The sequence below is a fragment of the Podarcis raffonei genome, chromosome 10 (assembly GCF_027172205.1).
Source record: "Podarcis raffonei isolate rPodRaf1 chromosome 10, rPodRaf1.pri, whole genome shotgun sequence".
In the NCBI taxonomy this organism is placed as follows: domain Eukaryota; kingdom Metazoa; phylum Chordata; class Lepidosauria; order Squamata; family Lacertidae; genus Podarcis; species Podarcis raffonei.
Window position 1 is genome coordinate 29,558,838 of NC_070611.1, and position 22,845 is coordinate 29,581,682.

The 22,845-nt window shown below is 42.6% G+C and overlaps 1 protein-coding gene across 4 annotated transcripts in view; it reads left to right on the forward strand.

Annotated features, from left to right (window-relative positions):
* Nucleotides 1-22,845, forward strand: part of SLC16A7 (solute carrier family 16 member 7) — a 96,010-nt gene that overhangs the window by 58,139 nt on the left and 15,026 nt on the right. For all 4 annotated transcript variants that reach the window (XM_053404559.1, XM_053404561.1, XM_053404560.1 and 1 more), the window contains exon 2: nucleotides 5,670-5,901. In XM_053404559.1, coding sequence (XP_053260534.1) covers nucleotides 5,691-5,901 — 211 coding nt within the window. In that variant the 5' untranslated portion in view covers nucleotides 5,670-5,690. The remainder of the gene's footprint in view (nucleotides 1-5,669; nucleotides 5,902-22,845) is intronic.

Here is a 22,845-nt window from a genome sequence, read left to right on the forward strand (position 1 = left end):
TAGGGGTGTTTCCCCCCCCCCTGCATACTTCAAATGAATTCTTTATATTGTCCGACTTTCAGGTGGATAAACACACATTTTTGACTACGTAAGTGCCACTTTGTTTAGTTTGCCATGCTGAGGTAAAACATCCCACCACTCAGTACATGCTTAGTGATTTCTTGTGCCTTTCCAGGCTAACTACATGGTTTGGTCTATCGCACAAATCCCATTCAGTTCTGTTGGAGGACTTAAGGAGGACTTCCTGGTGCCTTAAAAGTGTTGTTAAATCCCAAGGGGATTCCAAGCTAATATTTGTTAAACACCCTTCTTTCTTTAAATGTTGATGGCAGTCCTTTTAAACTGCCCTTAGCTGCTGTAATACAACTTGGTGTACTTAATGCTTGTGAGGTACAGGGATTTAAGGAATAGTAAGAATGATTAAAATAGACTGATAAGTGGATCAGGATTTCTGCTGCAGTGACAAGCCAGCAGTTTGAACTGTGAAGAGAAAGGTTAGCTGACCCTATTAAAGCAAGTGTGGCGGAAAGACTCTGAACAGGTTTGGGTTTATATTATTTTATTTGCGGGTAGGCAGGACGAGGGAATTGTCAAACAGCAAAATGGCATTTGATCAGCTTTATTCCTATATTAACCATTTCTGCCAACTTAAGGAGTAGTCCCCATGCTATTGGTGTCCATATCATCTTCTCAGCTTATTTTAGCTTCCTTAATCACTGATCCTTCAGCCAGCTAAATGAATGGGAGATCTGCTCTTTCAAGTCCCATTCATTTCAGTGCACCCCCTTGTGGTTGTTTCCCTTGCTTGAGGTTGTCAAGACTGAGCCATGGGCAGCTGTTGGAGGTGATCCGAGTCTGGGAAAGGGAGCTGAGGAATACACCTGAGTACAGAGCCAGTTCAGAGCCCGAGATTACTTCCTTGCCAGGAAAATGTTCCTAGATGCAGTTTGTTTAGCTCACCCCATAGGACAGCTGCATGCAAAACCAAAGGTTCCTGGTTCTAGGAATGTGTGCAGTTTGAAATACAAACCAAGACAAAGCCTGTACTTTGTATAAGTGGGGTTCAAGTCAATTTGGTGAGCAGTTTTCTCCACTGTACATTGTTGCCGTGTCTTTGGAAACGTTGAACAAGTTTATTCCATAGATTCTTAAGTCACTGTGATCCTTGCAGCTCTATCAGCCAGTGAGGAACTGCAGAAGTTGCACACTGCTAAACATAAAGGGCCCTTGATATTATCAGAATTGTAGCCTATCCTACAAGAAATACGGAGAATTTGTAAAAAAAAATAAAAAAAAATGGGAGAGAGTCGAGCATTTTCAGAGCTTCTCCTGACAAGCTATTTATTGTATTGAGAGTTGATTTTGTCAGCTGGCAAGCAGAGGAATATTAATGAAGCATTTGCAGACAAGCAGTCTAAACAGGTTGATCATGATTGACTAGAATCTACAGTGCATGATATCAAGATGAATTATTTGTCATGGCTGTTTCTCTGACCTTGTTATTTCAGTTTTCATCCTTTTAAAATGTTTGGTATGGTATTCATTGCTGCCTGTCTTTGTCAACCTATTGCTGCGGTTCAGACATATTTGCTCATTTTCAATATGGATCTCAATTATACCTATCGGCCCCGATCCAGCTGGTCTCCATTGCATCTACCCATTCATGCCAATCCAAGCTAGGGGGCAATATGATGTATGCAGAAATCAGAATGACTATTTACAGCTGGATGGGGTACCACCTGTAGTGGCCAGTGAGTTGATGTGGAAGGAGCTCTGTTGACACAGCAGGTCACTGGTGCTTCCCAAGTGTGCAAGGGAGAGGGTCAAGTCGGTGGAACTTGGTGTGGTGCAGGCACAGCATAGATGAAGCATCAGGAGCATCAAACAGCAACCTGCTGTGTTGGGAAGCCAGAAGAGTAACAGAGCATCACCTCACTGGCAGCTACCAGGTACAACGCATACCCAAGGGTGCTGTGTGCACCCTTCCTCTTCCTGATCTATGCATGCAACGCCTTCCAAAAGCAAAATGATACTACCTGGCTGTTCAGGAGAGGAAGTAGGAGATGGAATCAGTCCCAACCATTGTCTTTTCCCTGTCAATCAAACAGGTTCTGTAGGGACTTTCAACTTAAAAATAAAAAATAAATAAAGGGAATTGTACTGTGTTGCTGCTGACCTTTAAAGCCCTAAATGGCTTCGGTCCTGTATACCTGAAGGAGCATCTCCACCCCCATCGTTCTACCCGGACACTGAGATCCAGCACCGAAGGCCTTCTGGCAGTTACCTCATTGCGAGAAGTGAGGTTACAGGGAACCAGACAGAGGGCCTTCTCAGTAGTGGCACCTGCCCTGTGGAATGCCCTCCCATTAGATGTGAAGGAAATAAGCAGCTATATTCTCTTTAAAAGACATCTGAAGGCAGCCCTGTTCAGGGAAGTTTTTAATATTTAATGCTGTATTGTTTTTAACACTTGATTGGAAGCCGCCCAGAGTGGCTGGCGAAATGGGCAGGGTATAAATAATAAATTATTATATTATTATTATTACATCCAGCCTTGATTTGTCTGTATGAGTTCTGTTGTATCAGAGCTTTCCAGTCCCATTGCAAATAGAATAATTCATTTGAGGCATATTGAAATTTAGCAGCTTTACTTTTTTGTTTGTTGTTTGTTAGTGGGGTAGTGATTTTCTCATTAGGCAAGGTGTCTCTGATATATCATTAAACAGGACTCATCATGTTTTCTAGTAGAAACACTGGGAAAAGAATCTCTTCATTAGTCTGCAGAAGGCTCCAGTGATGGAAGGCTCTGTTCCTATGAATGCTCCAGTGCACTGATTTACATGGTGTTATTTTTGCAACAATTGCAATTATCGTGTCAATCGTCTTCGGACATGTTCAACCCATGATGATACTCCACATTACACTTTTGTGTGTGTGTGTGTGGACAGGTATGGACAGTATCTGTCAGCACAGATTAATCAAGATTAAATTAATAGTCATCTGGACACTAACAATGGGGAGAGAAATAGCCCGATGCTTTTAGGAATCTCTGTCATAGCTCTCCTGTGTGTAAGGACTAGTTTTCCCAATTGGTCCCATTTTAGACTACAGACAGGTGCTCATGTGAGCTACTCCTGAACATAGAAAACTAACTTAGTGGGGAGAAGGTTAGGACTGAGCCCCCATTTCTGACATTTAGTTTTCTTTTTGAGGAGCATTCAAGTGGGGCACATTCTGAAATAAGGACCTACACTTACATTACCTCCTCTAGGACAAGTGAGGACTGAAAATCAACATTGGGAATGTGGGGGGGGGGGGGAGGGAATCAAATCACTCTTACCCGACAGTCAAAGTGGGGGAATCAAAGGCCATGCTGGGGGGTGGGGAGGAAGGGGCCAGCTCTGAATCACTCCAGGTGGATGCAGACCCTAGAAGACCCTAGAGGGCAGCCACCACAATTTCAATTTTGTTGTAATATGGCATCCTTTTATAAAACACTTTACTGGCTAATCTGAAGAATGGCAACTACCAAAATCACAGATTGGACTTTAGCAAACTTGACTAGATTGATCCGCCCTGGAAGGGGGCAAGTTGGGATTTTGTTTTTGTGTCCCTTTCTCTCTCTTTTTGTAATTGTTATATATTAGAAATCAATAAAACTATATTTTAAAAATATTCCTCCTCAGTGGTGGGAGGAGACCAACAGTGTCCCCTAATCTCTAAGAAACAATGGGGGTGGGGCTGTGAGGAGGAGGCAGGTTCAGCCTCCAAGGAGTGCATTGCAGCCATCATTGCCACCTCAGAAACAACAGCATGAAATACATTCCTTGGAGGCCAGATCTGCTGCCTCTGTGGATCCTGCCAGCCAATGCGGTCACCTCACGTCGGTGAGCCAGTCCTAACCTCCTTGATCTCTTATATCTAAAACAGGAAGCATTCACTGTACAAATACATATCCCACAACTGCCCCTTTTTGACCGGTACATTCCGGATTTACACAAGCCACTCCCGGAATACCCCAGACATTGCCAGTAGCAACAAAGCCTTCCCCTCCTTACCTCTGGTCAACATGGCAGTGTCCAGACACTGAAGCTGGCTCACCACTCTACCTTCCATTTTCCTTCTCTATGTTTCCTGTGGAGGTCTGTGGGTGGGGAGTTAAAGTGTGCAGTGATGGTGGCAGATAGGCAGGCATGCGAGTTAGCTGGACGGTGATAGCAGCTGTGAGAGGGATGGTGGAGGAGCCGCCACACTAAGGAAGACTCAGGAAGAGGCCTAAGGACATGGGCACGCAGGAAGGGCAGGGGACAGATATCTCTCTTTGTGTGTGTGTGTATACATATACATATACATATACATATATATAATATCATTAGAAGTTTACATTCAAACAATTTATACAATAATTTTATGAGATTCTCTGAATCTCATGACTTCCCCCCTTCCCCTGCATGGGTCCTTGAAACAAAATTTAAAGCTGCATATCAGTACATTCTCCACAATTTTCATTTTTCCAAATTATCTATAATCTTCATTACTTTACAAGTGTTTCTTGTAGTCCAGCTATGGTTTTAATTTGCTTACAGTATTCTCCTAAGTGATAAAATTCCCCCTTGTCTTCTTGATTCCTGAGTCTTCCCGTTAGTTTTGCCATTTCAGCGTAGTCCAACATCTTGGCTTGCCATTCTTCCCTTGTTGGGATTATCGCTTCTTTAGGGGACAGGTATCAGCTGCAGCCGGAATGTGGAGGGAGGAAAGTGGGAAGGGTGACTGTTTTCTGGGGGAAGGGCAGCTGGGAGGGAGGTGGGCAACTCAAACAGGGAATTGGGCGCTGTGTAATTCAGTTCTTTATTTTATCCCAGTTTTGTTACTCATTATATAACCAATCTTTATTTTCAGATTTAATAGCACTAAAGGTCACTTTTCACATTCACATAATGAAATAACAATGTTTCCATCAAGCCCTTCAGGTTTCCAAAAATGTTGTTTCATATAGTCTAATTCAAGCCATGTTCTGAATGAAGTTTGGACTTTGGTTTATATTGGAAATGCTTTTACAATTTTGCATGCATGTATGTATATACAGTATGTCTTTTAAATGGTTTTAATCTTGGGGTTTTACTACCTTTGCAAGTCACTTTGAGGATTATTCTTCATGAAAATGTTACCTAAAAATAACTATTAAAATGTGATGCTCCCTTAAGGCTGAGATCAAGCATTATTTTACATTTTAATAGAAGTACTAGATATTGGCCAGGCCCACATATGGTGCAAATCAACCACACTTCACTGGAGATGGTGAAGCTGGGTAGATTGATACTAGAAGACCCAAAATGTCACTTTACCATCTGTGATTAATTGCTAAATACAACCGCAGTGGCTTGGATCAGTGACCTGGAAAAACTACAGTATACCTAATAAGGTTCTTCCAGTAACCCTTGCCAAGGTTTTCACCCTCCCTGAAGGCTACCTTGGCTTTTATAGATGAGTAATTGCACTACATCATCCACTGACAGTCTTACTTGAGAATCTGCTGCTGGCTAAAGCATTGGATAATAGTTTTGTATTATTGTATTGAATTGGCTACTATATATGGACAGTATGCTGAAGAAAGAGGAAGCTATTTCAATAACCTTTCCAACTTTCTTTTTTTTTATTCCCCGCTGCAGCCTACTTGTAAAGATTAAAAAATGCCGCCCGCAACGACGACGCAGTACGCTCCCCCGGACGGTGGATGGGGTTGGGTCGTGGTCTTTGGCAGTTTCATCTCCATTGGATTTTCTTATGCATTCCCTAAAGCCATCACAGTCTTCTTCAAGGAGATACAGGAGATCTTCGGCACATCATATAGCCAGATAGCTTGGATATCATCAATCATGTTGGCTGTCATGTATGCAGGAGGTATATGAGAACCTAACTTTTCTTCTTTTTTGCCTGTCAGATGGTCTTACAATATTAAGCAAAGTTCTGCTCCATGATTTTGCAGTTCATGGCTTCTCTAGATGTGTTTTCATAAAGAACCACATATTGTTTTCTTCTGCTTCCTCTCCTAAACCCTTCCAATAACTCTCTGAATGCATGAGCGTTCATTTCAAACAATGATGCAATTGGTTTTGCTGTTTGGTGGGTGGCGCTGTGGGTTAAACCACAGAGCCTAGGGCTTGTCAAACAGAAGGTCAGCAGTTCGAATCCCCGTGATGGGGTGAGCTCCCGTTGCTCGGTCCCAGCTCCTGCAACCTAGCAGTTCGAAAGCACACCAAAAAGTGCAAGTAGATAAATAGGTACCGCTCCGGCGGGAAGGTAAATGGCATTTCCATGCGCTGCTCTGGTTCACCAGAAGCGGTTTAGTCATGCTGGCCACATGACCCGGAAGCTGTACGCTGGCTCCCTTGGCCAATAAAGCGAGATGAGCGCTGCAACCCCAGCATTGGTCACGACTAGACCTAATGGCCAGAGGTCCCTTTACCTTACTTTACCTATAGTGCAGAAGTGAGGGCAGAAGGCCCACTAGTGGTTGGCTGTGTGATTTAAAGTAGATCAGCAAGGATTTCTGATTCCCTAGTGTGTAACAGAGGTAAGAACAAAATGACATCAAGGAAATAAGGGGAAATGGCCAGGATAAGGTATGGATTTTTGTTTGGAGCGGCTGTGGAATTCAGTTTAGCTCTAGTACTTTAATATAATTTCTGGTGTCATAGGTTTTTTTTAAAATTCTAAGTGTCTTTTGTACTCTGCCTGGCAGATCCTAGGGTTTTAGGGAAACAACAACCCCAAAATAGATTCAAGTCTTAAGTCCGTCCATCCCTGATATGAGAGATCGAGAAGTTAAGAAAGGGGAGCTAGGTGGACTACCAAAGAGCTTTCTGTAAGCAGATGCTGAGATCAATAAATCAAGCAAAGCACAATCATGAACCAATAGATGGAACAGGGTATCAAGTTTTATGGATTGATAAAAACGATAGGAATAGTGTTCCTGGAAAGTTTACTGCTGATAGACACGTCACACTGAAACAGAAAGTAATGGATAGTAGAAGTCATTTAATAAAGTAACAGAGCCGGCAACTGACTTTGACCCTCAGCTGTTAAAATAGTAGCAAAAAATAGAAGTAACTGTTTGTTTTGCTTTTTTAATGAACAAAATGAAATATGATTAGGATTTGAAACAGCCTTACTCTGCCTGAAGTCCTCAAGATGTTTTGGCATGCTGGTTGGGGATGATGGGAGTTGTAGTTCAAAACTTATGAGGTGCACCAGGTTGTGGAAGGCTGGTTTAAAATATGACCAATTAATTTGCTACTTAGCAATTTGCTACTTTGCTAAGGTTCATGGGGTACCTTAACTTACCCCTTATTGGAAAATATAGCATTATCAAACAACTCAAGTAATACTGTAATTTGATTCCATTTTTCATCAGCATCATCTTTTCTGGTTGACGGAGAATGTTAGAACCCTGACTCTTCACCCTCTTGATTTCCTGTCTGTCTTCTTGATCACTTTGCTTGCAACCACCCCGATGCTAATGGATAAATTTTGTGCTGCCTCTCGGTTTAACACTGGTGTCGACCAGTTTGCCATTGGTGTCACTGGGTAGGATAGGAGAACATATTGAGGATAGGAGAACATCTTGAGAACTTCAGAACAATTCATCTTTTTTGTAGCACTTCGTTCCACCTTATACATAGAAACCCAGAAATGTTATCTGCTTGTCCAGAATAAATATCAAGCATAAAAATAAAAAATAAAGGATTTTGAGCAAGCTCCACATTCTATAGCAAAAGTAACAAGTTAAACAGTGAAGCGGTTATTTTCTTATCTTGCTGTATGGCTTTAATGTGAAAGCAGCAGGTAGCTTTGCCAAAGCTAAACATTCTTTGAAGCCACAGCCACCACAAAATAGCTTCCCAATAAATAAAGCATCAAACAATCACTGGCAGAGGATGAAAAAAAGCAAACAATTATAATAATGTTTGGGAGGGAGTTATTCCTTTGGGTTGTTGCTTTTCCTATCTAATTTGATTGTTTGATTTTTAACATTTGTTGTACAATTGCTTGAATGAAAGCAGGAAAAACATAGCGTGTCAGGTACCTTGTTTATGGCGAAGCCTGGCAGATATCTTGAAAATGTTGTGGGCACACTGTGTATCTCTTAATGCTAATTAGGAAGAACCTGAAAAACATTTGAGATCTGACACACTCATTATGATTTAGCGCTCTGCCTATTAATCTTCACAGCGGGGTCGTTGGGTAAGTGAGAGTCTAAGACTGAGGATCTCTGCTTCGGAGCCTTCAGCCTCCTGAGGTAATTAGCAGGCATCTGTGTTTCGGTAACAAGGTATTAACTTACCTTTCAATATCTGGGAAAAAATGAAACTAATAAAAGACATCCAGGAAGGAGCTAAAGGAATGTTAATTATGTTTATCACTTAACTTCATACTTCGAATAAATGTCATGAAATTATAGCAGGCCATCTGGCAAATCCATATGGTCTCCTGGATTCGTGGTTAATTCCAACAGATAGGTCAAGCACAGTGTTCATCTCCACCCCACCTCCTTCAAGAATGCAGAGGAAAGATGTGCAAAGTTGAATGAATCAAGTTCTGTATAAAAATTTCACTTTGCCCCTTAGGCACGCTGTGGATCTGCTCCTCTGTGGAGCACATTTGTCAGTAGGAGGCTTCTTTATTTTTATATGTGTTTCCAGGGCTGCTGCTTCTTTTTTTCAGCCCCAAGACTTTCTCAGTAAAGTCAGTACAAAGATCCTCAATTACTATCTGTTGGGTGTTGCCCTAAACTAAAGGTATAGTATGGCAGCTCGGTCATCTCAGGCATGCCTGACTGCTATGTTTGTTTAACGACAAGTAGGAAGTAAGGCTATTTTGCTGCCTTTTTCTCCCTCATTAAGTTAAGACACTTTCCAAACCTTCATTCATATGGTGGGCTAAATAGTGCCTTTCCCCTGCAAAAAAATAAATAAATAGCATACTATCATCAGGATTTGGACATACAGTGGGATAGCACAGGACAATCAGTACACACTTATATATATATTGCTTTTAATTTTATACTTAAATCTCCCATTATTTCACAGGAATGAATTGCTTTTCAATTTGTTATGAACACTGGGAAATAAATAAATCCCACAGCTGTTTGCCCATATTCATACATTCGTTGCACAGATGTACTATCTGTAATGTGAGTACAAATTGCCATTGTGCAATTGCAGCTTATCTACACTTTGAAAGAAAGTAACATGCCTCTGGTTCTCATGACCAGAACACCTGGATTGTGTGTGATAGTTCCAAGAACCAAAGGAAGACAGAGATAGAATTTCATCTTCATTCTCCCCCAACCTCTGGACTTCCTTTCAATTCATGCCCTTCCGTCTCTCTTTCTATTAGCCATCTCACAGCCCAAAAATTCCAAATGGTATCTTTTTTTGAAGCAGGATACATTGCAAACAAAGAGGAAGTATCTGCAGATTTACGTGATCTGCTTTTCTGCAGAATTCAGTTTTCCTTCTTTGATATGTTCTTTGGATACCATATTGCATTTTACAGTGGAAACCGTTACAGCTTTGTCACAAATATCTGCCTTTTAAGGTTACCTTTAACTGCAGCAAGCTCCTGTTGTTTTTGTTCATAGGACAACTAAAAAATAGTTCAGTGATAAGCTCTTGGGCTTTATTTTGAAGGTTAATTGGAAAAAGAACATTTCATTTGGTGTGTTTTTGCTAATGTTACTCAGTAGGCTCTCTGTACATAATGCGGGGAGGCTGTGTTGAAAGTTTAGTTAGCAAAAGAAGAGAGAGGGGAAATAACATATAATAAAGCAAGTAATGGTGCAGCGAAAATGAATAAAGGGGAATTGCCTGCCCTTCAAAACACGAGCACTCAGACTAGTGATTGGCAGCAAGTTCAGAACAAGCAACACATTATCAGTTTATGGAACATATTGTCAAAGGATATTGTGATATCACTAGCGTGAGTGGTTCTTTAAAATGTTTTTAGACAATTCTAGAAGGCTAGGCTTATCAAACTGAAGTGGCAGAACTTCCATATTCAAGGTCAGTGCACGTTTTGTTAACGTATGCTGGGAACAAACAGCAGAAGAGAATTATTTCCATCCTCTGTTCTGCCTTTATTGTAAGCTGCAAGGGGCAGCCATTGTTGGACACCGAGTGCTGAACTATGTGGTCCAAATCCAACAAGGCAATTCAGACATTTTTAGCAACATTACTGTGAAGATAAAATGGTATGCACTGCAAAAATGACAGTTGCAAAATTCATGTAACACAAACACCAGATGGCTGCCTTTAAAAAAAGAAAAGACAAAGACAAACAAAACAAAAAGTTTTTCATATGGCTAACTAAGACTCCAGAAATTATTTCCCTAAACCATCAATAGTATCTTCTCAGTTAAGACATTGGTTTTGAGAAAACAGAACGGGCAATGACTGGGAAATTGCTTGATGTGACCTTTGTGTCCTTTGCTGTGTGGGACAAACTTTTACCCTCTATTAGGATAGGTACAGCCTTGAATTTTAAGAACCTCATTTAGTGTGCCCTTGAAAACACAACTTCCCAATTTCCAAATGCCTCCTGGGCGTGAGGGAATACTTCACATTTGGGTGTGTTTTTTTACACACAGAGAGACAGACATTTTTACATCATGCTGAATTAATTTGATATTTGCTGGTAGAGGTGACAAAGAAGTTGGAATTGCGACTTTTGCTAGCAAACCTAGACAAAAGCACCAGAACTAGTTTAATGCAGTGTGTGTGTGTGTGTGTGTGTGATCAGAATTGTTCAGGAAAAGAAGAAGAATGGAAGAATTGAAGCTGACAGCTAAATCATCCTTCCAATATTATTAAAGTGATGCTTCTGCATTTTTAAGAATCTAATATACTGAGGTTGCTGGACAAATGTAGATAAGTTCAATTGTCAATATTGTATCAAAAACTTTCTCAATAAATAAATATCGTTTTCAAAGAAAAAAAGATGATAAGCAGGAAAAGGAGAGTTTATTATAAATGTCAAAAGGCATATCTTTATGTACCTATAGGTTAAGGTGTTGGCTGTGACAGACCTTCTACTTTTTCTTTTTGCTGTTGTTTTGCAGTGTAATAAGCAGCCCTCAGCCAGCTGCAGTCATTGCATACACTCTTCTCCAGGAGTAAGTACCACCAAAATCAGTGGGACTTGTCTCTAAGTATGCATAAGCTTGTGCTGTAAATCCAGTTAAAACAATGGGATATATAATATTTGCTAGAAAGAGCAGAAACTCCCTGTTTCAGGTGGGATGCCCTGGTACCCAGTCAGTGCTGCATTAGCATCTTGGATTTCTCCATTCATTTGCATGGACAAGTTTCCCTTCTACTCCAGGAGACATGACTTCTCCTAGAGAGGATCTAATAAATTACCTCTCCAGGCATGTACTGTCTTTCTCTGCTTTTTCATTCCTGGTGACTTCAGTGGTCTGAATATTCTATCATCTCACATCACACCAAGCCTAACAGTCTACTTTAGTTCCAAGAGTCCCATAGCCAGATAGTTAATTCTAAGCACAGTTGCCTAGCACTAGGGTTTATTGAACAAATGACACTTCAGTGTACAAGTGTTGAGGAGTCTTTATTCCTCCTCCAAGAATTGCTGAGTAAACCAGGTTGTGAAAGGCAGTCGTAAATAAGTAGGAGCTTCTTTAAACACCGTATAAAGTATTAATACCTTTAATTTGTTTAAGCTCTGTTCTTTGACATTTGCATTAGTTTTAAGGGCATTTTGAGAGTGTGCAAACTAACTTGGGATGTGTTCCCATAAAATGTGACACACAAAAAATGGAGCCTACAGTACTTATGAAAGGGTTGAATTACTGCTAGGGAGTGTGAGACATCATTTGTCAGCATAAGGTATATATGCAACCATCTTGGGAGATACACACATTATAAAATCATAGCATTTTAGGGTTTTGAAGGCATCTTCAATGTCATTTGGTCCAACCCCCCTGCTCAGTGCAGGAATTTAGGTACAACATCATTTATGTAGCAGCTCATCAGCTACTTGAAGGCAGCTGCCATGTCTCGCCTTAAATTTCCCCTCTCTAGGCTCTCTTCTCCAGATCAAGCTTCTCCAGCCATTCCTCTTAGGACTTGGTTTCCAGAACCCCACACCATTCTGGTTACCCTCCTCCAAATTGACAATACTCTCTGTAAAATATGTTGTTGTACGTATCTTCAACTGAAACAGCCTGTGTAGTGTGTGCCAAAAATGCTGTGCTGGGAAGCTGAAATCTGCCACTGTTTCTCAGTTATGAAATATCCACTTGTTTGTTTTTAATAGTGTATTGAGGCAATCATAGGCTAGCTGTTTTCAGGCCAAGGTTCAATGGCTTCTATTGGGGAAACATGATACTGCTGAGTCACAGTATGAGCTACTGTTTGGCTCATAAGAACAGAGCGCTTTGACAGTTGTACCAAATGATGTCCAGAGAATGAAACTGTATTACCATTGCACCAATGTTTTGCCAGCACTGAGCATAGATAAGCAGGGCAGAACTGTTGGTGTAGCTAGAATCCTGGTCTTATGAGCAAACAGTAGATCTTCAGTGAACCTTCAGACATAATACTGAAGGAAAAGTTGCTCTCTTAACAGCCTGATCCTTTTGTGGGATGTGGCTGTGGTGATGCAAGCAGAAACTTCATTTATAGAGAAATCCATGGAAGACAAGACTGCCAGTGGCTCTTAGCCAGAACGACTGCATGCTACCTCCAGGATCAGAGACAGCATGATCCTGAACACCAGAGCATAGGGCGAAAGAGATATTGCCCTCATGTCTCCGTAGGCATCTGGTGGAACATTTAGGAGAAACTGGTGGATGCCAGACTAGATAGGCCTTTGGCTGGCCTTTACTTATGTTCTTATGGCAACTGCTAGTGTTGCGTTTTGTACAACAGTGAAGTATTGGTAGCTCTTTCCACTCTCCCTTCAAAACCTCCTTGATGTATCCCTCAACAATTACAAGGCTGCACTATTTGCTTCTGGGAGCTGTCAATCTAGAGTGTTATACCTCTGTTGTATTAGCCCTGGCTTCTTTTCACCCTGTGTGGGCCAAATATGCCCTTTTTGAAATGTTCTTCCACTGGTGGCACTGATCCTATTTTGATACAAAGGCCTTCTTGTGGCGTCTTTGTGCAGAAGCCCTGGTGCTTAGCATAGGTTTTCAGCAGAATATCTTTAAAGGGGGGGTAGACCAATTCATGGAGGATAAGGTGATCAATGGCTACTAGCCATGATGGCTGTTGAAATATACTCGGAGTCAAGAGTCGATTTCATGCTCTTTATTCAGCTCATAGTGGTGAGGAGGAATGGAAGTTCCCCCAGAATGTCTGCTTTATATACATTATTTACACAATGGGCCCCACGTGATTGGCTAATTCCGGGATTCTCCTATAGGCCAATCAGGTTGCAGATTCACTTCCACTCAGAGCTGGATTGGGTGGCTCCTGTGGACCAATCAGACTGCTGCATTCTGAATCCTATTGTTCTAGGACCAATCAGACTGCTGCATTTTGGATCCTATTAAACTCAGTACATAACAGCTGTGTTCTACCGCCACTGTCAGTATGTCTCTGAATACCAGTTTCTGGTAACCACAGCTGGTGACAGTACAGTGGCATTCAGCTGCTCCTTGTGATCTTCCGATAGGCATCTATTTGGTACTGTGAGGAGAGAATGTGGGCTAGATGCTGGATCCAGCAGGCTCTCCTTATCTTCTCAATGTTCAACAGAAGCTAGAATCGGGCTTTTAATCTTTTCCAAGTTCCCTTTGGTGATCAACATGTGCAATAAATATATTTATGGGGGAAAGCATAATCCTTTGTCATTTGCAGGGCATTAGCAGTTCACAAGTTGTTGGACCCAATGTTCATTTTTCATGCACATATTTTTAGAAGGAAATCTGCCTCTCAGTTTTTCTCTCTCTAGCACAGCTTGGCAAGCTGTGCTGCCTGCTCCCTGTCATGTCTTCTTTTCTGACTTTTGTGTGTGTGCATCCAAATTACTAAAGCATTTGTTCTAAGTGATTGGATTGTTAATTTAGATAAGGGAATAGTGCTCTAAGCTAGCCTACCGTTGGCAGCCAGATCTTGCACTCACAAGATGTAATAAGCTTGGAATTATTTTTATGGTGAGAAAACATGTTTTATTCATCTAATTTCAGCTGTCCTTGCATCTGTTAGCTTCCAAGTATAAAAACAACCGCAAGTGTTATTAACTCTGATCCCGTTTCCTTATATAATAAAAAATTTAAACCCTGATTCACAGACTTCTTCTGTAGTTTGGGATGCACAAGGCACTCATGTAGCTGCCAAAGAGCATAAGAGGATTTCTGCTGGATCAAACCAACGGACTATTTTTCCACAATGGCCAATGAGATGACTATAGCAGGGATGAAGAACCTGTCATCCTCCAGATGTTGTTGGACTCCAACTGCCATCAGTCTCATCCAGCATGGCCAGTAGTTATGGATGATGGGAGTGGAGTCCAGCAACATCTGGAGAGTCACAGCTTCCACATCCCTCTCCAGTAGGGACAAGCAGGACATAAGCACACTAGCTCTCTCCTCTCCTCCTCCTGTTTCAAAGCAACTGGCCTTTCAAGGCATGCTGCCTCAAATTCTGAAGATAGCACAGTGACCATGACTTGAAGCCAGTGAGAGCATAATTTCCTATGTACTTGTCTAATATTCTTTTAAAACCATCAAATTTGATGACCATCACTACATTTTGTGTGAGTTAATCCCATACTCCTATGTGCTGTACGTTTGTCTGTTCTGAATATCCTACCATTCAGCTTAATTGGAGGGCCCCAGATTCCCATATAATTAAAGGAGAGAAATGTTTATCTCTATTCGCCTTCTCCACACCATGTAATATTAATTTATAATTTATTATTAAAATTTATGTATAATGTATTTATGTATGTATGTGGTGCTGTAGTCTAAACCATGGAGCCTCTTGGGCTTGCTGATCAGAAGGTTGGCTCTGTCCCAGCTCCTGCCAACCTAGCAGTTCGAAAACACACTAGGGACTGCTGTGGTCAGAAGGTAAACCGCGTTTCTGTACGCTCTGGCTTCTGTCATGGTGTTCCATTGTGCCAGAAGCGGTTTAGTCATGCTGGCCACATGACCTGGAAAGCTGTCTGTGGACAAATGCTGGCTCCTTCGGCCTGAAAATGAGAAGAGCGCTGCAACCCCAAAGTCACCTTTGACTGGACTTAACCATCCAGGGGTCCTTTACCTTTATGTATGAATGTATGTATGTGTGTATGAATGTATCTACTCTATCTATCTATCATCTATCTATCACATCCATAGACCACCTTTATCTTCCAGGGAGCTTAAGGTGGTGTACATGGTTCCCCTCTTCTCCATTTCATCCCATGGTACACAGAGAACAAGAGTTAAGAGAAGTAAACATGGCAGTCTTTAATTTAGTGAAACCAGGAATTAATTTTGAATAGTGTACCAGGTAGAAAGAATCAATTGAAACCAAATTGTGTAGTGTTATCTAATGGCTGGAGGGGATACAGCCCGCAAAATCTGAAGTCGATCTTCAGCTGACTATGCCTTGAACTGCTAGGTTTGGTATTCATCAAGACACATGCAAAACAGAGATCTCTGTGCTGGTGCATAACAGCTTGCCTAATGAAGACTTCTGGAGAACTCAAAAACCTGCCATGCTTTTGTGACATTTTGCTTAAGCCTAATAAAGGCATTGTTCCACTGTGCCTTTTGGAGTTTTTCTACAGACCAACACTGCTACCTTTGCTTTTTATGTGCCTTGAAATCATCCCACATTTACCCAGGAATCTGATTGGGACTTTTAATTGGAACCCAAAGATGCTTTACCACAAATATTCAGAAGTTGTTAAAAAATAAAATAAAACTACCAGGTAATCATGACAAACATGAAAGGGCTGAAAGAAGCAACTGGCCATGAGAAGTTTGCTTGGTGCAAAACACTTGACTCCCACCACTGTCACCGAAAGCAAGTGTCTGAAGAAGGGCGTAGGCATGTGGCTGCATTCTGTCTGTGGCCAGTGTGGTGTAGTGGTTAAGAGCAGTAGCCTCGTAATCTGGTGAACCGGGTTCGCGTCTCTGCTCCTCCACATGCAGCTGCTGGGTGATCTTGTGCTAGTCACACTTCTCTGAAGTCTCTCAGCCTCACTCACCTCACAGAGTGTTTGTTGTGGGGGAGGAAGGGAAAGAGAATGTTAGCTGCTTTGAGACTCCTTTCGGGTAGTGATAAAGCGGAATATCAAATCCAAACTACTCCTCTTCTTCTTCTTCGATACTTTATACTGAAACAAACTTCATAAAATAATTAAAGTAACATGATGTTGAAGGCTGGCTATTACTCATTCTAGGTCACACTTCTGACATTACATGGTTTGGGAAAAGCCAAGAAAATCATACCCCATGTACATTCCAGAGAGACATTGAATTGGGAACATTTTAAAAAATGTATCTTTTTTATTTGATTAGATTCATATCCTGCTTCTCCTCCCAAAGGAGCCAAGGGTGGCAAAATGTTGATGGGTCAATTCCCTTCTGGGCAGCTTTCCAGTGGCCCCATAGCAGGCAATTCAGTCCAGAAGCAGAAGTGGGTGGGACAAATGTAAAGTTTACTTCTGTGCCCTAGGTTAGCTTCTATACACCCACACCATCTTCCAGGTGAGCGAGAGGCATCATCATACATGCATTCACACATCCCAGGGAGGTATAAAGACTCCGGGAGGATCTGAAGCATGATTATTTAGAGGCATGGCCTTGGGAGAGGGAGGTGGTTGTGATAGGGCCAATTCCACATGCATGTGTTTAGTACTTGCGCCAATAATCACTGGAACCAGACACAGCAAAGAGCATGACTTGCATTTGCTTTGGTTGCACAGAATTGCAGTTAAAGGTATTTGCACTGCCATATATATTGCTGCTTCTAAAGCTGTCAGTTAATTAAAGGTTTGTTTGTAGGTTAACTAATTGCCTTGTTTTCAAGCAGCACATTGATTAATTAAATTGTAAATTAAATGGAAACTACAGTACCATAATAAGGGTGGGTTTCTTTGGTTGTCGTTGAGGACATTTCATCTGTCAGCTAAGTGACATTTATTGTTTTTTTGGGGGGGGAGAATCATCCTCCACAAATATATGTGCAGATTGTGCTATTTTGGTAGGCAAGCCATAAACAAGAACCCATTTATAGGGGCCCACTGATTAAAAGCAGATGGGAATTTACATTTCTAATGGAATGGATTGATTGCAATGAAGACGCGCTGGATGTAATAGGAGTGCCAGCAATCATGAGCACCATCCGCTGAATGTCTTGCTTGTTTTGGGGAGTGGCACTGTAGGGCAGGTGAATCACATGGCTTTCTGGATCCTAGCTTACATTTTTCCTACAAATGTAAATCACTGGCAGACAATGTATACAACTGAAGCCACAATGCTGATAGAGACCATACACTCATATACAGAATACCTCACATACCTCTCTTCATACAAAAACACACACACACAGTAATGCACCACACAGAGAGAGAAGAAGAGGAGGAATACACACAGCCCCATCAGCTCCTCTGCCAATTTGCACCAATCAGCAGAACAGCAAAGGGGCTCTTCCTCCTCATTGCATAAGATGGCAAGCAAAATCGCCCTCTCTGCTCTTCAGAGACCAGAAGTTCAGGGACACCCCTGCCTTGGAGTTCCCTTGCTTTGAGGCATCCTTGGGGAGGTAGCTCCAAAGAGTACTTCTGCTGCCACTTGTTTGCTGTTAAATTTCAAGGCTGGAGTTGCCCACCTTTCCAGATGAGTGGGCACATTTTGGGTTTTGAGAGTGCGCTGTGGGTGCCAGTTACAAAATGGGTGGCATGGCATAGAGCATAATTAGAGAGAGTTACAGGCATGGTGAAGCTTTTCCCAAAAATGTATTTCCTTACTAGAAAAGCCTAGGCTACAATGCCAGGTTTTTCTAGTAAGGAAATATTGTAAGTTAACAGGACTCCTGGGCCTACTGTCATTATCGGCAATTGCACAGCCTGAGTACCTCAGGCTGTCAGAACCTGATTGGCTGAGTTAGTAATACCACTGTCAGCCATATGCTTAAAATCCTTTCAAACAATGTTGATGGACCCCTTCTCAATCTTTATTTATCCCTCTTTTTAAACAAACAAACAAACAAACAAAAAAATGGAATGAAGCAACATTGAATTGTTTTATCTTGTCCTTCTTGGTGAAAATATAAATAAACCAAATAGGAAGCGCGAGGAACCAGAAATAAGGGAACAATGATAGAGCTGAATGCTTTATTTAGATAACTACTTGCTTAAGCTCTCCACTTTAATACTTATTTGCTGCTAAACTTATCTCTGCTTCTTAGTTCCTGCTCACTTATGAGAGACTTAAGCTAGGAATGGCTGTTATCTTTTGCATGTAAAATGTATTTTCAGAAAACCAAAATCTTCTCATTATCTCCTGGGAGTGTTCCACATTGCTTTTTCCTTTCACCTTCCTGTGGTTCTATTGCAACATAGATTATCCCATTGAAAAAAGGGAGGGGGGGACCCAGGCAGAATATTATCATCTCATAAAATCTGGGATGGAAAATGAAAGCACAGCTTGCAAGAACCTTTTGTCAAAAGCAAAACCATCTTTACATTTGCAGGATGCAGTGCAGGCTTCCTTCTTATGGTGATAGTTAAATAAAGAAATGCTGCTCACCTGATTAACAGTTGCAGGGAATCCGTATTATCCCTAACCTTGGAGTCAGGGGTCATGTAATAAAGCATCCTGGAGATTTAAAACAGCAACCTCAGGACACTGGGCTGATTGGGACTAAAACTTGAGAGCTTTCTCTGTTTTGCAGGTGTCACCTGAAAGCAACTCCTCTGTAGTTGAGAGAATTATGCAGCTGCAAAACAAGGGTACAGGTGCCAGCAATCTCATGTCTTCCCTTAGCTGAACTGAATTCAGGCACTGAAGCAACCGCATAGTATGGGGAGCTACGGCCTGGTGATAATGGGAAACTAATAAATTACTTGACCTTAATAATAAAAAATACAAAAGGTCCTTGCCCATAGTTATAGTTCTCCCACTCCTGAATGTAGTAGTAGCAAAGAATATATTAGAAACAAAGGAACAACGACTGATCTGGTTGCCAAACCATTGTCCTCGTTTGATAATCTTGTACATTGTATAAACTAGAGCTGTGTGCCTATCAACTCTCAAAAATTATCCATCCTATTTGTAAGCAGAAAAATAGCCAAGGTGTTGGCAGGAGTAGTGGGTCGGTTGCATATAACTTCTATTCTCAAAGAGATGCTCTGGTTTCCACTTACTTCTGCGCAGCAATTCGAGATGTTTATGTTGACATGAACCATGAGTTATCTGGGGCCCAAATATCTGGAAAAACACCTTCTTCTGGGTGTCTCTGCATTAAGATCAGCAGAGGATGTTTTCCTGGTGTTTCACTTGTTAAATGAAGTATGGAGGGCAGCAGAAGGACATGAGAGGATGGTCCCCAGGCTGTGCCACAGTTTAAGGTTGCCGCAGCCGTGCCTCCTACTGGCGCTGATTGGACAGCGGGGCCGCCCATGGGCGGAGCCCCTAGTGCTGGCGAACCAGCTGGCTAGCTACTAGAAGGGTGTCAGTCTCCGCCCCCAGCCAGATCACTGCAGGACCCAATGTCCGGCCACAACACCGCCCACCAAAAAGGGTATGCAGAAATGAAGTGTGGAGGGTAGTGGAAGTGCCTTTTCAGTGCTGGCTCCACAACTTTGGTGGTTCCACACAGCGGCAGAGGAAGCCACTTGAGTGCCTGGGGCAGGGCACGCTGCCCATAGGAGCGGGGCAAGCCGCCCATAAGGGCAGGGCACACCACAGGGCCACCAGAGTCCTCCTGCCTCCTCGCACTTAGCCGCCCTACAGCTGGGGGGGGGGAGGCAGCGGGCGGACCATTTGGGCAGCACAGAGCCTGCGCACACCCAAGCCACTGTGTCTCTCCCAGGAGAGATGTGTGGCTTGGGCGCGCTGCAGGCCCCGTGATAAGTGGTGCCCGACATTTTGTCACCCCCCTCAGTGGTGACACCTGGGGCGGCCCGCACCTACTGCCACCCCCCTTCCCCTGCCCCTGGTCCCACATCACTGAAGTGCATCTTGTTTCTTATATTCTTTTAGATGTCAGAGTTGGGAATGGAATGGAGGGGATGACTGACTGGAACAATGAAAAGGAGCACTCCAGATTGTAACATTTTTAGGGCAGATTCCAGTTGTCCAGAACTGTGAAACGCTGGGGTACTGCGTTCATGTGTGCAACCGATAGCATCTGAGGCTGCTGTACAGATGTGGCCTTATAAAAGCTTGTTGTGCTGCAACAATGCACCACCACCAAATACCTTAAGCATATCTGCCATTTCTGTAGGTTTTCAAAATGAAAATAGGAACTGGTAAATGCACGTTAATTTCAAACTGCTTTATGCCAGAATATTGTTTTGTTCTGTTTTTCGAGTGGATGCAAAGAATGCTGTCACCGTATTATTGTTACCGCTTTCTAAACAGGAAGGCTGGGCCCATGTGGACTTAATCCCCCCCCCATTTTAGCTCTCAAGTGTTCCTAAGCATTTATCTATTGCTTTGCCTCCAGTCATTTTTATCAATAGGGGGAAAAATAAAGGCTAACCTTTAGATGTCATAGAGTTATGAAAGGAACTGCAGCAGTCCCTGTTGTCTCGTTTCTAACCTATTCGAAAACAAAGATTGTTAGGCTGGCACGAGAACAACATTGTTCTGTGCTTCTTTTCTTCTCCTTGGATCACCTATATTGCTATATAATGTTTGCACATTTCTGAAAAATATTCACTTGGAGACTCACATTCCAGCTGGGGCACAGGAAGAGTGTAAAGCAAGACTTGTGTCTTGGGAGACAGTATCCTGAGGACCTGAGAGAGAAACTTGGAGGTCCTCATCTAGCCTCTGGGCCTGATATGAATACCAATGTCTGAGGAGGCCTACTGTGGAATAGCCAAGCCAGGAAAGCTTCGCTCCAGCTTTAGTAGCATTTTAGCAATAGCCTCACCCTCAAGGCATACCATGAAGTACTCATTTATCTTATTTATTTTAAAATAATATTATTTATACCCCACGCATCTGGCTGGGTTTCCCCAGCCACTCTGGGCGGCTTCCAGCAAAATATTAAAATACAATAATTCATCAAATATTAGGGCTGCCATCAGATGTCTTCTAAAAGTCAGGTAGTTGTTTATTTCTTTGGGAGGGCGTTCCACAGGGCGGGCACCACTACCAAGAAGGCCCTCTGCCTGGTTCCCTGTAACTTTGCTTTTCGCAATGAGGGAACCGCCAGAAGGCCCTCAGAGCTGGACCTCAGTGTCCAGGCAGAACGATGGGGGATGGAGACGCTCCTTCAGGTATACTGGGCCGAGGCCATTTCGGGCTTTAAAGGTCAGCACCAACACTTTGAATTGTGCCCAGAAACGTACTGGGAACCAATGTAGGTCTTTCAGGACCAGTAAGCATGGATGAATCTTGTCAATATATGTTTCCGTCAGTTTCTCATTTTCCCAGTATTAAGCTCAGTTCTCTGCATTGACACACGGGGGGGGGGGTGCAAGTGTATGCATGCATGGGTGTGTGGGCCAACTGCATTTTAATATTTAGTTAAGGATTCAGGCATTGGGACACAGGTGGCGCTGTGGGTTAAACCACAGAGCCTAGGACTTGCCGATCAGATGGTCGGCGGTTCGAATCCCCGCGACGGGGTGAGCTCCCATTGCTCGGTCCCTGCCAACCTAGCAGTTCGAAAGCACGTCAAAGTGCAAGTAGATAAATAGGTACCGCTCCGGCGGGAAGGTAAATGGCATTTGCATGCGCTGCTCTGGTTCTCCAGAAGTGGCTTAGTCATGTTGGCCGCATGACCTGGAAGCTGTACGCCGGCTCCCTTGGCCAATAAAGCGAGATGAGTCCCGCAATCCCAGAGTCGTCTGCGACTGGACTTAATGGTCAGGGGTCCCTTTGCATTTAAGGATTCATGCATGTCCCATATTCTTTTTGTAAACCACTCCGAGGGTGTGTGTTTTTCTACAATCAAGCAGTGTATACATTTTTAATCGGGGTGCATTAAAAACCACAGTGGTGGTTGGTACCAGTTGGGGTTAGTGGAGCATATGGCGGGAAGGTCAGGAGGAAGAGGAGGCTGAGCGAATGACAGGTGGAAGCAAAGTGGCAAGCCGTGGGGAACTGGCTAAGGGCAGACTGAGGTAGGTGGGGCAGTGTCCCATTCGCAATGATGGACCATCCTCCCTTGGGATTAGGTATAGGCTTTCTTTAGAATGAGAAGACTGTTAGGGTCTCTTCCCCCCCTTCATACTCTAGAAGCCTACAAATTCTATGTTAATCTATTTTTTTAAAAAAAATGTAAAAAATTGCTTCCTTCAGCATAACTACCCGGCCAAAGATGCTTCCAGATTGTAGCTCAGGTTTTCACGAGTAACCATCCATGGCAGAGAGGAAAGGAGCACCCACTGAGATTAATGGGTAATATTTCCAAAAGCTTGGTCTCAGCAGGAAGTTTTAAATGTTTCACTAAGGGCATTTGTATAGCAAGCGACAAGGCCCCCCTCGAATCTCTCATTAAGTGCGGGAAAAGTGCATAAATTTTTATCGGCTCCATTGTTAAAAAATTTATATCATTTCTCACTTCACTGGGAAGAAGGATTGGGCTTAGCCGTTCTTGGTTTGGCATCTCATTTGCAGAAGGAGTAATCTTTTGTGGCAGCATT